Here is a 17868-nt window from a genome sequence, read left to right on the forward strand (position 1 = left end):
TAACACTTGTTAGGAAGAATTTGTCACGTGGGTTTGGAATCTTTGGTTTTCCCCCTTTATGAATTGTACTGGCTGTTGACCACCAGACACCTGACTGCAAATATCTTTTTTCTTGTATTCCCATATTTCTAGACAATGATTTTTGTAAGACAATAAATTTATTCATTATAAAAAAAAAAAAACAAACGCTAGGCATGAAGCCTGCTTTAGGATTCTTTCTCTCCCTCTCCCTCTGTGTCCCTCCCACAATAATAATTTAAAAATTATATTTATAATAATAAATATTTATTATTATAAGTATTATTATTTAAATTAGCTCTCTAGTCCTATAGCTGACCCCAAAGAAAGTGACCAAAAATCAAGTTCTATAGAACTTTTTTGGTTTGTATTTAAACTAACAGTTGATGCACTTTCACAAAGAAATCAGTGTTGTATTTTTCTTAACATTCAACTTAAAACATTAGACATAATAAGCTGAATGGAGGAAAATCGTGATCAAAAGCTAAAAATATAAACATGAAAAAAGTAAACATGAAAACAAATCTTTAAAAAAATTCATTTAATTACAAGAAAATTGGCCAGAAAATTGCACAGTTCCAAACAAATCCTCTATATAATCACAAGAGCTCATTTACCATCATCATTTTATATTTATCTTTCAAATAACACTCCTTCTATTGAACCTAGCCTTTACTGGCAAAAATTAGGATACTTGGGTGTTTTTACTGTTTAATAGTCCATAAACAAAATGGGCCTTTGTTCCCAAAGTTAGAACGGTGTCTATTATTTTGCTTCAGAGAAACTTTAAAATTGTTCCCTTACAAGGATTTCAATTAGCCATTCCCAAAATCCAATGTAAAACACAAAACAAAACAAAACAAAAAACCACTGCTGTCTTACTAAAAGATTCCTGTCTTCCATTTCATTTTACCAGCCCGAGAACAAATTCGGAGAAAAGCTTCTTAAGTCCTGCAGTTTCAAATTCCTTTTGTAACTCATCCAACGATGAATACTCTTTGACTTCAAATGCCAGAAACCTGCATTATACAAGAGAAACTCATGAATATGCCTGGATTTGTCAGAGTATAATTATCGATTCAGTTACTTTTCCATCTGCAATCGTACTAAATTATACCTTTTGTGTTCTGTCTGTACTTTTGTTTCAAACAGTACACTAATCATTTTCTCTTTGCATTTCTTTCCACTTGAGTCCACATCTACTTTGGAGGTTTTCTGAAGAATCAGGTACTCCTAAATGATAAATCAGTACATTAAATACATATCTTACTCTGAATCTCCAAGTCCTACTTTTAAAGGAGCCATGGGCCTGCAGGGTTATTTTCCTGCCTGGAGTACTCTCTGAATCAAGCAGGAAGAGGGCTACAGTGTCTTTCTATTCTAGGCAGAAGAATGTGCTAGTTGAAGGAGGCCATCAAACTACACAGGTTTAAATCTGGACTGCGTGGCCTCCTGAATCTGATTCCAGGCTGGTTATCTAAGCCCTCTGTGCCTCAGGAACCTAATCCATAAAACAGTACTCAGAGCGGCACCCAGCTTATGGGAAGCTGTGATGATTAAATGAGTTAATACATGCAAAGCACTCAGAGGACAGGCTGGCACAGATTGCTATGGCACAATTAATAGTACAGCCAGGGGATCCCTGGGTAGCTTAGTGGTTTGGCTCTTGCCTTCGGCCCAGGGCGTGATCCTGGAGTCCTAGGATCGAGTTCCACATCGGGCTCCTTGCATGTAGCCTGCTTCTCCCTCTGCCTGTGTCTCTGCCTCTCTCTCTGTGTCTCTCATGAATAAATGAATAAAAATCTTAAAAAAAAAATAGTACATCTACTGGCAGTATTATTACTATTTCTGTGCCTGAAAAAAGATAATAGGCACACAGCACTTACCATTCAAATTGGATGGTATCTATAATTTGTACCTCCAATTCTCAATCCTGATATACAATCTTTAAAAATCTAACCAAGATATTTACATTAAATAGTATTTTAGGGAAAGCTCATAAAAAAGAAAACACATTAGGGATGCCTGGGTCGCTCAGTGGTTGAGCATCTGCCTTTGGCTCAGGGCATGATCCGGGGGTCCTGGGATAAAGTCCTGCATTGGGTTTTCCACAGGGAGCCTGCTTCTCCCTCTGCCTATGCTTCTGCTTCTCTCTCTGTGTCTCTCATGAATAAATAAATAAAATCTTTTTTTAAAAAACTCTTTAAAAAGTGTAATTTCGGGATGCCTGGGTGGCTCAGCAGTTGAGCATCTGCCTTCAGCCCAGGGTGTGATCCTGGAGTCCCGGGATCGAGACCCACATCGGGCTTCCTGCATGGAGCCTGCTTCTCCCTCTGCCTCTCTCTTTCTCTGTGTCTTTATGAATAGATAAATTTTTAAAAAATAAAATAAATAAAAATAAAAAGTATAATTTCTCTACATTAGCAAAGTTCTAGTCATATGAATAAATACTTGTTAATTAACTGATGGATCCAATCTGAGTAACAACATCTGCAAAACAGCTGCACTTAGCCTACCATTCCTGAGCTGGCCTAAAGAAAAGTCTGAGCCTTTCAGGGAAATATGAACAAGGAAATTAATTTGTATTCATTTTGTTAGCCAGTAGTTTACCCGAAATGTCAAGTTTTATACATACGCTATAAATCACCTTGCATATCTGGTACTTTGGTCAGACCTCAAACTAAGATTTAAACTTTAATTATTTGTGGCATCTAGAGCTATAACCCCAACACTAAGCTGGTTAACCAAATGCCAAATAAGTATTGTGATAAGCGCCCATCCTGAAAAAGCTAGTTATTCTACAAATCTTTCAGATTATAGGTTGTGCAAGCTAAATCTGTTTTGAATAAATTCAATTGTAAGTATTCTTGACCCAACCCATCTGAAAGCATAAAACCTATTAAGTGATTTGTAGTGCTTTCAAGATTTAAAATATAATAAGCAGCTTTCCTCGTCTGGTCCCACAGAAAACAGGTTAGATGAGTGGAGAATGCAAACTTGGAGAATCTGAAGATGATGATTTTGAAAGCAGCTGCTGAGACAAGTCAGGTGGAAAGCAAAAGTTAGGTAGGAGGTGACAAGCTGACAGCCTTAATGATGCTACTTCCACTAACACTAAATCCTGGTTAGGGGGAACCAGCTCCTCTTTCCAGGTATTATGGAAGCCAAATTAAAGCATCAGAACGTGTTTTTAACTGACAAAAAGTTAAAACTTTTACATACTACTCATAAAAAGATATACTTTGCTGTTCTTGAGGAATAAAATCTAAATATGCACGAACTTTTAGTGCACATTTATAAAGTTGAGGCTCAAAGCTAATTACAGAAACAAACATTCATGCACCACAGAGATTTTCTTATGATCTATCACTTTCATCATGTGGAATAATTTTTTAAATATCCACTTATTCTTCAAGCTTTGCAGGTTTGTAGTCATAATTAGAAGTTAGAGACATTCTTTAAAAAATAGAGATCCATTAACATCTTAATGATTAATTTGTCCCATGGTCACAAAACACACTTATAGACACACCATTTTACAGAAAATAGCCAAATTCATATTCAATGTTAAAATTTTTGGCACCTTGATATTGCTTCTGTCTCCTTGCAGTAAAATCAGTATTATTTTACCCATGAACATCAGTCTTCCTGTCAGCTTTAAATCGGAAGCCCACTTCTCAACAGTTTTGACATACTTGGTCTTTGCTCTCATGTGATCTAAATGCAAAAGAGTTATCCACAGTCCATCATCCACGGTCATGCCTGTTGCAAAAGTACACTTTTCACTGCCACTTCCAGTTTCTAGTTGGTTGAGGATGTGCCTGAGATTCTGCTGAATCCAAAGAACCAACTCGTGAATCATAGGTTCCGACAAAAGGTTCTCTGCTTGCTTAAGTAATTTCTCTTTCACAGTCATGGACTGGGCCCGGGTCAAGTGTTTGGAGTGAACTGAGATACCAGGTAGACACGAAGGGTAATTGACCGGCAAATGGAACACCAATTCTAAAGGGACATCCGCACCCGTAAGTCCTTCGGCTTTTGTGAGAATTCTGAATACCGTCCCATCTGTTTCTGGAAAGCATCGAAAAATAATGATTAGCTATACATAATTCAGTTTGAATGGCACACCAAGAAGTTAAGATTTTTGTTTTCAATGAAAATTTAGGATTCATGACAAAACTGGAGATATCTTACAAATAGACACATAATACCAAGAGAGCCGTGATTTACAGATCTCCTTCAATCTTACCCATATTCATGGGCTTCTAAATACCAGCACTCAGGGCTTCTTTAGCATTTGCACTTTTGCCCCATTTCTATTCAGGTTTACCAGAAGGCTTTCTCTCTCTCTCTCTCTCTCTCAAGATTTTATTTATTTACTTGAAAGAGAGAACAAGAGAGAGAGCACAAGCTGGGTGAGGAGCAGAGGGAGAAGCAGACTCCCTATTGAGCAGGAAGCTCAACGAGGGGTTCAATCCCAGGACTCTGGGATCATGACCTGAGTTGAAGGTAGACAACCAACTAACCCACCCAGGGACCCTCGATTTCTCATCACAAAATTTTTTTCTACCCACACTTAGTTCTAATTCTGGAAACTCTTAATGAACTCACAATAATGTTCAGAGTGTTGCAAAAAATACAATCAGTAATTAAAAGTTATACAGTACATCTAAGGAAGGTCATTTTGTGGCAAATCCAAGTCAAAGCAAACACTGGAATGCTGTGTGATTGCAGGGCCAGAGAAACTGATGACTGTGCATGAGACAGTAACTGCCTGGCCCCAGTCTTTTCTACTTCAAATATATTAGTATCAGTGTAACATGAAGGTAACAAGATGAACTAAAATGGGGCTGACATCAATTCAGCCCTTTCTGGCTCCATGAGGAGGAGGGGGAAAGCACACACAGGATAGGAGATGAAACACTGCTCTCTTTCAGATTTGCTCGACTTCACCCCTCTGATGTGTTCCACACCACTTCACCCCACTTTTCAAAAAGTTGATAAAACGTCAGGCTGATTCATTCTGCAGGGGGCAGAAGCACACAGATCAGAAGAGCAGAGTAGAACAGAACTGGGTGCAGACGAATCTCTTTGAAGCTAACTTGCCTCTCTCTACCCCTACTTCTTTCTCCACAAGCCCTTGTTCCATTCTCCTTCACAAGAGAGGCAGGCAAACCTTTCTCATTTTCATACCTGGATTGCTGCTCAACAGCCTCAACAACTGGAACCTGAATGTGTCCCCCTTGAAAGAACCAAACAGAACATTAAAATGGCTTTCTAGCCATCTGATTCCATTTATATAAAAGCTGTTCTTACAGACATTGATTCACACAGGACCAAACACATCTGCTATGAAAAGGAGGTTTTTGTTGTTGTGTTTTTAACAGACTCTTCAGTATCAGCTGCAAAGCACTATTTTAAGACACCATCCAGAAACACAGTGACCATCATACTTTAAAGGCCATATTAACATGATACAACTGAAATGTGTTTACAGAAGTAAAATGGGTACTGTATAAAGAAAAATTTTCCAAACCTAACTTACTTAGTGCACTCCTCTACAATCCATCATGTTTCTCAAAACCCTTCTTTCTTCTATCCAGTTCCTTATTTTTTAAAATATTTTATTATTAAACAGGGCCCCTATATGTAAGTTAGATTAGTACATTTCACTGTGAAATGGGCATTAGAAATATACCTACAGACAACGTATGACCATTAGGCTGAATAAACTCTCCAAAAATCCTTTAGGAAGCCCACTTTCTCCAATGTATTGTTATACATTCATCATTCAACAAACATCACCTCTTTAAAATCTGTCTTATGAGATTCCCATGGTACTTTGAACTTATTTTCTGGTACTTTCAGATCAGAAGTATTATGGCTGAAACAAATGAACTATTTTCTTCACCACTGGAATATCTCAATTTTCTTTTTAGATAACAGCCAAGAAACAATTTTACAAGTTATAAGAAACTTCAATTTTATGGCTCTACAGCTCTGAGAGCTAGTTTGTAACTATGGGGCTCACAGGTGCACAAGTCCTTGCTACCTGTGGTAAGCTAAATAAAGGCCCAACGATGTCCTAATCCCCAGAACACAGCAAAAGGGCCTTTTGCAGATGTGATTAGGTTAATGATTCTGAGATGGGCCCTAAATGTAATCACAAGTGTCCTTATAAGAGCAAGGCAGAGGGAGACTGTACTACAAAAAGTAATGTAATCTCTGAAGTCAGAAGCTATGCTGCAAGCTTTGAAGACAGAGAAGGACCATGAGCAAAAGGGTGCAAGAAATGCAGCTCTAGAAGCTGGAAAAGGCAAAGAAGTAGATTCTCCCCCAGAGCCCCCAGGGGCAACACAGCCTTGCTGACCACTGGCTTTCAGCCCAGTGGAACCAATTTCAGGTTTCTGACCTTCAGGACTACAAGAGAGAAAATACATGTTATTTTAGGCCACCACATTTTTGGAAATTGGATATAGCAGCCACAGGAAACTAATACAGTGGAAACTTTTCCCTTCAAGCAAGACTCCCTTTCTGATCAAAACCCTGAAACCCACAGTGTTTTCCAGTCTCTGCCATTCAAGTATCCACCTGGTCCTCCCCAGTGCAGATAATGAGCTGACAGAAACAGGTAGTCCAGGGAGAAAGTATGAAAAGGCTATTGAGCTGGCTTTCAATTTCTTACCAATTATCATTTTTCTCTCTTAGTAGTTTTCTGGTCCTAGTCTACAAATAGAAAACAAGGGAGAGGGGCACATGGGTGGCTCAGTTGGTTGGGTGTCCAGCTCTGTATTTTGGCTCAAGTCATCATCTCGGGGTGGTGAGATCAAGTTCCCCATTGGGCTTCATGCTGGGTATGGAGCCTGCTTGGGATTCTCATTCTCCCTTTCCCTTCCCTCACACTTGCACTCTCTCTCAAAAAAAAAAAAAAAAAAAAAGAGAGAGAAAGAAAAATCAATGGGAGATCCTTACTTTTGCCTTAGAAAATTGCAAAATTAGGGATCCCTGGGTGGCGCAGTGGTTTGGCGCCTGCCTTTGGCCCAGGGCGCGATCCTGGAGACCCGGGATCGAGTCCCACATTGGGCTCCCGGTGCATGGAGCCTGCTTCTCCCTCTGCCTATGTCTCTGCCCCTCTCTCTCTCTCTCTCTCTGTGCGACTGTCATAAATAAATAAAAATTAAAAAAAAATAAAATTGCAAAATTATTAGTTATATGTTTAGAAGAAAAATTGCTTTGATTCTTTCAAGAATTGGGAAGGATTAACATTCTTCCTAATTGGTCTTCGAGACAGTGATTCTCTGCCCATTTCCCCTTCACAACACACACACGCACACACAGGCTACAAACTAACGTTACAAAAAATAATGCTATTTCTATAGGAAAATGAAAAGCCTAATAACGTACCCCATTCTGCTGATATTTAATGTGGTAATAAAACTATACATTCTTTTAAAAACTCATTTTCTCCCTAAAACTCTAGAAGTATGTATATTATGCTTCCATTTCATATCTGCCTTAGTTTGTACATGCAACTAAACTGGCTCTTTCTCACATCAGAATTTTTCATGTAACCACATGCACCGTCAATCTGATTTTTTCATTAAAAAAAAACACACACACACACACACAAAAAAACAAAGTTGCCTCTATCTGCTTTAAGATTATTGGCTTAGAAAGAGTGATTAACAAAAGTAATCATGCTCTAAATCTAATGTTAATCTTTGCCCACCCCCGCCGACCTCAAAAAACTCATTAAGCTTAACAAATTCATCTTTGTCAATAAACATCTAAGCCCCAGAAAACTTGTTTGCCCTAGAAAACTAAAATTTCATAAGTTCCAAGATTATTTTAATCTAAAGATCTTACCAAAAGATCTTGCTTCTGGTTGAAATTCACATATAAATTCCCTAGTTGTTTTTTTTTTTTTTTTTTAAGTCACTCTGCCTTATAATAAGTGCATTAAACTCATAAATAAAACACTAACTAAAATAGGTTTCAAACCTTATTCTTCCTTGCAAGTATATGAAAGAAATTACACACTTAACCACACTCCACACAACAAAAATTCAAACTAGAAAAACTGAACTGAACCCCCAATTCCACAGCAATGTTATTTTTAAGGATTTCCCCTACTTCATGGTCACACAAGAGGAACTTAATAAATGCTCTCCAATTAACAGAAGATATTGGAAAATGTAAACAATTTAATAGAACATATTCTTCAAGATTCATTTAGCATCCATTAAGAAACCATATACAACGGACTTTCCTTTTACTTGTGTGTTTTTGGGTTTTGTTTGGGTTTTGGGTTTTTTGTTGTTTTTTAGGGCTTTCTGTGTTTTGTTTTTCGCAATGTTTAGATATCATCAGAGTAAGCCTTTGCTCAAAAAATCATGAAGAAGCCCCAATCCCCTCTTGTACTTTTTTGCATAGGCCTTTCTTTCCTCTTGCTCCCGGGCAGCTCACCATGAGTATGCATCCACTCATGCTGGTTTCTATGTTATGGCTGGATTTTTATATGTGTTTAAAATGCGGTTAGAGGAAAAAAAGCAAAAGGAAAACTAAAAATAAGTAAAGCAAAAAGTGACAATCTGATCCGTTAGAAGTCAAGTTCAAGGCTGAATTGGTTTTACACAGGTGAGCACAGTACTGACAATCAGCAGGAAACAGAGCTGAGCAGATTTAGAGGGGTCAGTGGGTGACAGTCATGATTGATTTTGCAAGAGGGCCCAATCCAATCTGAACATGAGTGTTAGCAGAATACAAAAACTCACTCTGAAGCTACTGTGCAAACACACTATATGATATTTAGTCTTATATGCCTTCCATTTTACAACTTTTTGATCTGCAAGATAATTTCCAGAAATACAACTCCACAGATAATGAGTACTGACTACAGCAATATAACCTGTGACACCACCCCCCAACTCCCTCATCAAGGAAGTGAGGATTTATAACAATATCAATTTCATCTGATAGGTGTGCATATGTAAGCATGTCCACACACTCCCCTTCAGAATTACTCTGAATATAAGTTGGGTGATACCCATCTCCTTTCTCTGAGTGATCATTAATGCTCTTTCACAAGTGTTATCCTTGCTAAGAATTCTTTTCCTCACACAACAGCCCCATCTCTATCAAGGAGTATGATACAGTACAAAGGTCCATACATTCTGTTCCTGGTGGTTACTTAACCAGCCTGAGCATCTGTTAACTTCTCTATAAAACAAAGCTAAGAGTACTCCTCATCAAGTAAGATACATATGAAGTATCAGGTACATGGAAGGTGACCTCATTAAACCTGGCACCTGGTCTGACTGCACTGTATGAGGGGGGGTAAAATATTTTGGATTTGGTCTACCCCACAGCCTTTCCTAGTAGATCGCAGTGTGGGGGGTTGCATAATTTGTACCCATAAGAGACAGTTATACTGGATGCCTCTTACTATAAGCTTACTATAACCATTGTAAAGAGGCCATGTGCTTAGTTCCCAGCACAAATTAGCCCAACTCTGATTCTAATTAGTCAGCCTCTTCAATCTTATGGCCTTAATAGCTGACCTTTGGGCAGGCAGCCTAACCCTTCCTGGGCAACCTCAAACCAGAAATACAATCCAACCCACAATATCCCACAATATTCTCCTGATTCCAGGAGGAACAAGGAGATGCATTATTTGTGGGGAGGCCAGAAAGGAACTGATGGTGTTAAGAATGTTCTGGTATCAATTTCCTATCCTCCACCCCAGGCCGACAGTGACCCAGAGAATGGCAGCCAGTAGCCCACTGTATGTTTATTGTGGTCTATTAAAGAAGGCCTTACCTTACCCTTAATTCCCAGTTGTGAACATCAAACAACCCTATTTCAATCACTGAATTGTTCTATTCTCCAATGAACCTTTCAGCAACAAAATGTCCTAAGTTGTTACACTGAATTCTTTTATAATTCAATTACTTATTGATGCCAGAACGCTGAATTAAATTAATTAGGAGGCATGGCTTGAAAGTCACGCTCAATTTAACAGCAGATAAAGGGTCCACAGTGTTCTCGCTATTAAGAAACTGCTCTCTTTCTTTCTAGGGTTACTTGTTTAGGTTTTTCTCTGACCCCTCAGTAGTATCTTAGGCTGAGCGATGTACTCCTGACCCAGCTCACTACCACTCCGTCCTCTTTAAGGTGTAATGGGAAATCATGCAATTTTCCGAGACATTCCAATTGAGCCGTTATGAAAGAATTTAGAAAAACTGATGATCTCCCAAATAGCCTGCCTTCAGGCAGAAGTAATTATCAGTAAAGAAAGACATGGAGACAGTGAATAAGATGATGAAGAATTATGAATGCTATCCAATCAGAAGAGGGGTGACAAGACAACACTAAAAATAAATTCTTTCCTATGGATTGTCAAGGGCAATTTGACAGGCTAGGCAGTGAAAAAGAAACAGCTCCATTACTGGAACTGGCTGGCAGTGTCTGGAACAAAACAGTGGTCACATGACCACAGGTGATGCAAGAAAGAACCAATGAAAAGGTCCAAATCTGGCTTCCTGTGTGAATAAGCAACCAAATGATACCATGAAACCCACCTAAGTCCTAGACAGTTTTCTCACAACACCCAGAACATTTTTTAGACTACTTTCTTAAAGGTCAACCAACGGATGGTCAAAAGGCAATTTCAATAGTTGCTGAAACATAACGTAAGGCTAGGGCAGCCCCGGGTGGTCCAGTGGTTAGCGCGGCCTTCAGCCCAGGGCGCGATCCTGGAGACCCGAGATCGAGTCCCACGTCGGGCTCCCTGCGTGGAGCCTGCTTCTCCCTCTGCCTGTGTCTCTGTCTCTCATGAATAAATAATAAATAAATAAATAAAATAACAAAAGGCTAAATCCCGTTGCAAAAAGTTTACATAATATATTTAAGAACTAAGTGAAAATGGAAAATTATCTGCATCACCGCACGTTTTTCCATCACCTGCAGTCCTGGTTTTTACTTACTGGAAGTCACAGGCAGGGCCAGAATACCTTTTAACTATCATTGAAAAAAGAGCCAAAAGAAGCCCGCTAGACGGTAAGCCCCTAGAGGGCACGGGCGTTTGCGGGGCATCCGGACCCGGGAGCTCAAGGGCCTTTCGGCGGAGCAGAGGACGCCAGAGGCGCAGCCCCCCGGAAACGTCACGGAGCAGAGGCTCGCCGCGGGCGCCGCGCCGACCGCAGACGCACGGTCCCGGGAGCGGAGCGGAGCGGGGTGCTGGGCCCGTGACTCGCGGGGGCGCCGCCCTCGGAGACCGAGAACCGCGCCCCGGACACCTACAGAGGGCGCCCGGCCGAGCTACGGAGGGCGAAACGCAACTCGGGGCGGCTGGGTTCCAACCGGGGGGGCGGGCAGGCCGCTGTGCACGGTGCGCCCTGCAGGCATCACGGCCGCGGGGGGGCGGGGGGGGCGGGGCGGGGCTCCGGGAGCAGCAGGCCGCCCCCCCGCCCCGCCCGGTCGCCCCGCTCTCCCGCCGCCTCCCGCGGCCCGGCCCCGCCGCGCGCCCCCCGCGAGCGTGGGAGGAGGGCTCCCGTCGTGGACCTGCAGTCCGCCCAGTCCCGGGCCGAGGGGAAGGACGCCCGGGCCCTGCGGCGCGGGGCAGTCACCTGAGCGGCTCAGCACTTCCCACTCGTCCGGCCCGCAGAAAATCGCGGCCAGGGCCGAGAGCTCCTCCCGCGCGGGCTCCGCCATGGCCGCCCCGCCGCCGCCGCCCCGGCGCCCCGCCCCCGGCGCCCCGCCCACCGCCTCGATGCCCCGCCCACCGCCTCGATGCCCCGCCCCCGCCCCGCCCCGATGCCCCGCCCCTGCCGCCGCCGCCTTCTCCCCAACCCGCCCGGAGCGGCGCGGCCCGGCGGCCACTAGGGGGTGCCCCGAGTCTCCCCGGCGCGCCGGGCCCAGAGGGGACGGAGGCTCCAGACGTCCTTCCAGGAGCTCCTGCTTGCTGACTCTGGACGCCAGGCTCCATCTCTTTGGGGAGACTTTTCCCGGAGGCCGGAGGCGACCGTGCAGCGCACCCGTTTGCTTTCTGACCGAACAAGGAGGCTCCCTGCAAAGTCTGAAACCTCCTAACCTTAGCGCAGGCTTTGAACGCACCATTCCCGCCGGATCTTGGCCTTGCCCCCCCACCTCCTCCCCCCGCCCCCCCACCTCCTCCCCCCCACCTCCTCCCCCTGCCCCCCCACCTCCTCCCCACACACACATCCTCCCCCACATCCCCCCCCCCCCCCCGGGGGTGGAGGACAGACTGCGCGAAAGGAACCTGCGGGCTAGGAAGAGGAAACAAGCAGGAGAGTGACCCGTGAGGAAGTGAGCCGAGGCCCAGCTCAGAACTGACCTAGGTGTTGGGGACCTCGCAGTTAACGGGGCAGGAGACGCCCTGTCCTTGGTGAAGCTGGGAGTGACTCTCGCAATGTGGAGCACCCCGAGCTGTGACTGGCGCTGGGACTCGGACCCGAGCCGGATCTCTGAGACTTCTTGCTCCTGACCCAGCAAAAGCAGAGACCTGCAGGTCCTGCCGTTCTAAGGACGTTACTGGGGTCTTGTGGGGAGCTGTGCGCCAGGGTGCTGGGAGCAAAGTCTTGATCTTCCCCGTTTGTCCCCTGCCGACAGCCCAAACTCTTTGGCCTTTGAGGATGCAAGGGTGTAAAGGCAGCAAACTCCAGCTTTTCAATATTACCCATTTTGTGACATTCGATGCATACAAAACAGTGGGACTCTCAAAGCTTAATAATGGAAGGATCGTCCTTGAATCCAGTGCTTCCATCTAAGAATTTGAGCAACATCCATCAATAGGGTAACAGAATTATCCATCCATTCTGTTCCAGCTTTGATTTAGTGAACAAGATTACAATGATCCTCTGTGATAGTCCTATCAGTCAGCATGTTTGGCTTGTCCTTTTGTTTTTCTACGTAACAATTTAAAATTTTGCAGCCCCAAGAAGTACTGGTCTAGCTCCTCGAGGTCCCACAATTTTTCTTTGTATCAGGAAAAAGTTTGTTAGATAAATGAGAAAACTTAGATGGCTACACAGTGACTCCTGTCATTGACCTACAGAAGTCACATCTAAAAGGGCTGATTTTGGGCAGCCTGGGTGGCTCAGCAGTTTAGTGCCGCTTGCAGCCCCGGGTGTGATCCTGGAGACCTGGGATCGAGTCCCATGTCGGGCTCCCAGCATGGAGCCTGCTTCTCCCTCTGCCTCTCTCTCTCTCTGTGTGTCTCTATGAATAAATAAATTTTTTTTTTCTTTTTGAAAGGCTGATTTTAAGATCCTGAATCCAGGGATTCCTAGGTGGCTCAGTGGTTGAGCGTCTGCCTTACACTCAGGTCGTGATCCCACAGTCCTAGGATCAAGTCCTGCATCAGGCTCCCCAGTGGTGAACCTGCTTCTCCTGCTTCTCCCTCTGCCTGTGTCTCTGCCTCTCTCTATGTCTCTCATGAATAAATAAATAACATCTTTAAAAATAAATAAATAAATGTAAAGATCCTGAATCCATGTTACCATCCTCAACATCATTCCCACTGTCCCTAAAGAGGGATTTTTAAGAAGGAAAACATGCTGGCTTCTGAAAAACCAGATAGGCAATCTAACCAGATAGACTGCAGGAAAAATGCTTTTCTCAGGATGCCATGGGATTTCAGTGACCCCAAGTAATTAAGAGCACTGCTGTGCACAAAATTGGAAAGACAAAAGTTTATTTAAGCCCATAATTATCTCTGATGTGGCCAATTTGTTTAATAATAATTTTTTTAATTTCTTTGACTTATTTCCAAAATAGCAGCAGTTCAATAGGTCCATAATTAGCTACAAAGGAGTACGGTGAACAAAAGAATAAATTTTTAATTGAAAATTACTTGATTTTAGTTTGAAGTCCAAAATCAGTAGGAAAATACAAATATTAGTTATTTGACTTATTAAAGACAGTCTATAAAAAGTCAAATAGTTCATATCTTATTTTTAATTTCCCAAGTTCAACATAAGTGATATGAGCGAAATGAAATGAACAGCAAGGCTCCAGTTGTCAGAAATATTAGTAGGCAATCACAAAGCCTCCTGTCAGCTAGGATTCCATTAAATTGATGTAAGAGTACATCAATCTATTTAAAATTTTCTTGTCAATAGGTTTCTTCTTTGCTCTTCCTTTCTCTGTTGATTTTTCAACCTGCTTTTCATCCTCCATTTAGCATGTTTAAATAAAAAAGAAGTCGATGTGAATGTCTTTTAAATTGACACTATCCTAAGGCCCTGAAATCCCATGAATAAGTTTCTACTCTCTGACATTTGGAAGTAATCATCACAGAAGAAGCATAATGTCAGCTTGATATTTCTCACACTATGAAAATATCAGCTACATGTCAAATATCTAAAGCCTACCTTAATGTAATAAATTTTCTTGTATTCACAGGCTACTAAAAATTCTAAATATTTAAATGTGGAATGAATGTCTAGACGTGTGGATGAATGTCTAGTTAGAGCACAGTCTCTTTCTCTTCCTCTCTCTACTTCTCCTCTCTCAAACAGTGTATGATTTGCTAGAATATTATTTATACATGCAGCTTGCTAAACAGTTGTTTTCCCAAGACCATAAGGAGAAGTTTTAAATATCTCACCTCTAGTTAAACCACCAGCTCAGAAAATAGTTCTTTTAGCTTTTCTGAGAAAACATTTTTACTTACTTTATCATGAGTAGTATGTAGACGTAAATACTTACTCTGTGTCTGAAAATGTAAGTCAAACCCCATTTGGGCATAGAAGTGAGAACACACAATTTTAAGAGTATTAGAAGAGGTTGGCTGGATACTAGTATCATATCAAAAAAGCTAAGAATACTGAAGTACTGGGACATAATAAGGAAAATGATCATGTTAAGACTATAAGTTAAAAAAAAAACTACTAAGAGTATTATATACCTGAAATTAATATAACACTGTATGTTAACTAACTGGAATTTAAAGAGAGAACCACTAAGAGTAAAGAACAAAAGAGGCATTAAATGCCACCTTGCTAAATCAACCTGAACTTCAATAAGCTGTGCTACTGGTTTTACCCAAAGAGTTTCTCTATTTACTCATTTCATAAAATGTTCTTGGGCACACACTGACTGTTGATTGTTCTAACCCTACAAGCTGAGTGTTTTGAGATACAGAGATGAAAGCAACAAGCCCTTGCTCTCAAAGACTTTAGTTTAGGGTTAGGCAAGTAAACACAATGAGCAACAATTCCAAGTTCTTTGACCACACCTTACTGATGTGAAGGTCAATGTAATAGGTGAAAGCAATGAGTGCTGAAGTAGCACGTACCTCCCACAACTTCCCAGAGGAGAAATATGTTTGCAATGTTCAGGAACATAGTACATTTCCAAAGGTGCATAAAGACAGTTGTGTTGCTCGGTCATTGTTTTCTTTATTCTGTTTCAGTGTGAAAGTCATAAATTGATTTTTCATCAAGATAACAAAATAAAAGCAAATAAAACCTATGAGAATTTGACAGTGAGTGACTCAGTAATCATACCATGTGGTGGCAAGATCTGCTTGAAGTTCAAATAATTTGTACTCACTCCAAAAGATTAGTTACATTCTGCCTATGAGAAACATGCTTGATTCTTATGCATGAGTGATATCAAAACAGTTCCAGCCTGCATTGTGGGAAAACATCCACATGGCCCAGGTCCAATGGCATAAAAGTTCAATCCCTTATCAATATTATAAAAACAAGTCTTTAGTATCAGTAGGGTTTTAGAGTTTATATAATTAAAATAACATCCAACACTTAATTTTTGTTATTACTCTAACTGGCTTCCTTTTATTAATTATATTTTCTCACAATGTACTACTAGTATAGCTAGTTTTTATTATGGGATGGGGGAAGGTACTTTGGGTACTATGTAACTTTAAAACTCCTTTGCTTCAGACTCATGAAGAAACTATAAATGAGGAAACTCTCCCATTTTGGCAAAATAGATTCTCAGTGGTTGAAAATCCAAAGAGGTAGGTACATCAAAGAACCACATCTATGACTGGGAAAATTAGACCTGGATTTCCTTTAAAAAAATTTTGGGGGGGGGCACTTTAGGCAAAAATTGTATTAGATACAGAAAGAGGGAGGGAGGAAGGGAATGAGGAAGGAAAAAGGAATGGAGGAGGGGCAAAAAGTGGGGAGATAGGAAGGTGAACAGTTCAGAAGATAATATGAAAAGGATGAGTTTTATGAGGTGAAGAAAAACATGAGTTAAAATTTTGGCTTTACTTCTAGAAGAAAAATATTGCTTCACCTGCTTTTTAAGCAATAGAGAGACCTGGAACTTTATTTGTTAATAATATGAGATCTGAGATTTGCCTCAAAATAATGCAGGGAAAAACAAAACAAGAGGCTGGAGTGTGGATGTGGCTGAGTCGACCATAGATTAATAAGCGGTGAGGCAGAAGGATTTGGTGTTTTATTCTGTCTACTTTGTATATTTTACATTCTTTATAAGTTACTTTTTAAAACATATTCAATAGAGAATACATCAAGATATTTGAGTTTTGCATAGTGTTCAATAAGGAGAAAAGAACAGAAATAAAGGGGAAAATAGGAAGGAAAGGAAAAGAAGAAAAGAAGCAGGACTAAATAGAGACAACAGAGTCAGTGAGAGGTATTAAGAGATAGAAGATAACAGGTTCAAAAGTGGTATGTTCAACAAATGTATGGCTTAGGATTCGTTCAGGTGCAAAAAGCACAAAACCCAACACTGCAGCACTTTTAACAAGATACATGGGGTTTTGTCTTAGAGATTTAAGAGGAAGGAGGCAGGGCAGCCCTGGTGGCTCAGCGGTTTAGCGCCACCTTCAGTCCAGGGTGTGATCCTGGAGACCCAGGATCAAGTCCCATGTCGGGATCCCTGCATGGAGCCTGCTTCTCCCTCTGCCTGTGTCTCTGCCTCTCTCTGTGTGTGTCTCTCATGAATAAATAAGTAAAATCTTAAAAAAAAAAAAAAAAAAAAAAAAGAGGAAGGAGGCAGGCAGAGTTGGGGTGCCCTGAAATGTATGATCCTTCCCCTCTGTGGCTTGCTGTGTACAGTTTAGATCCCCATTGTCCTGCCAGGCTCCGGGGTGGTCACTAGAACTCCAGCCACCAAGTCTATACATCTGGTCAGGAGAATGGGACTCAGGCCAATGCCATTGACTAGAATTTAGTCCCATGCCCACTCCCAGCTAACAGAGGGTTAGAAAACAGTATTTTTATTCTGGGAGGCGGCATACCCAGCTAATATTGGAGGAAGAAATGAAATATTGTTATTATTCCTTTCTCATTATGGAGAAAGAGCAAACATTAGGAGGCATCTGGCAGTCTCCATTACATTGAGTATAGTTTTAGTCAAGAGATTAAGTTGTCACATACATAATTCTGTCGAAGAGCTCACCCTTGCCCCATCCCTTGACTGCCACTACCCGTCACTCTTTGTCTCGCCCTGTTTTATTTTTCCCATAACATTTACCATTACCTGAAATCACTTTGTTTGTTTACATGTATCTTGTGGTTGCCCCACAGAAAACAGGATCAGTCCTCCACCAGCACCACCAAAGTGGTTCAGATGTCCAGAGTGATGAGGACACACGTGTATCAGAAAGGTCCAAAAGGGTTTATTGCTCACATGCTGAGGCTTTCTGGAAAGAATAGGGCAATTCAAAATGGCCTGACTGGAGTCTGGGACAAATGGCTCTGGTGTTCATTGTGGTTTGTGAATAGTGCCGGGGTTAGAATTCTCCTGGGCTTCACTGGGATTTCTGTGATCTGAGCAAGGGAGGGAGTGCCCAGACTTTCTTACCCACTTGTCCAGAGGTGGAGCAGA

General features: G+C 41.7%; 1 protein-coding gene and 1 long non-coding RNA gene across 8 annotated transcripts in view; one reads left to right on the forward strand and one right to left on the reverse strand.

Moving 5' to 3' along the window:
- RWDD3 (RWD domain containing 3) overlaps positions 1-11774 on the reverse strand; it is a 60656-nt gene extending 48882 nt beyond the window's left edge. For 2 of the 7 annotated variants that reach the window (XR_007411447.1, XM_025417547.3), the window contains exons 1-4: positions 11646-11747; positions 3602-4089; positions 1136-1251; positions 901-1037 (exon numbers count right to left, since the gene is read on the reverse strand). Coding sequence is in view for 6 of the 7 variants with exons in the window: in XM_025417547.3 (XP_025273332.1) it covers positions 923-1037; positions 1136-1251; positions 3602-4089; positions 11646-11730 (804 nt within the window). In the remaining variant the exon portion in view is untranslated. Of the gene's footprint in view, positions 1-544; positions 1038-1135; positions 1252-3601; positions 4090-11645 lie in introns of those variants that run through there. The other 5 variants (XM_049111638.1, XM_025417546.3, XM_025417548.3 and 2 more) reach the window with 5 other exon arrangements.
- Positions 11775-12237: 463 nt separating this feature from the next.
- LOC125755314 (uncharacterized) lies at positions 12238-13549 on the forward strand. Its single transcript, XR_007411470.1, has 2 exons — positions 12238-12832; positions 13294-13549. It is a non-coding gene; the product is annotated as an uncharacterized LOC125755314 (long non-coding RNA).
- Positions 13550-17868: the final 4319 nt, after the last annotated feature.

Source organism: Canis lupus, chromosome 6, assembly GCF_003254725.2.
Source record: "Canis lupus dingo isolate Sandy chromosome 6, ASM325472v2, whole genome shotgun sequence".
In the NCBI taxonomy this organism is placed as follows: domain Eukaryota; kingdom Metazoa; phylum Chordata; class Mammalia; order Carnivora; family Canidae; genus Canis; species Canis lupus.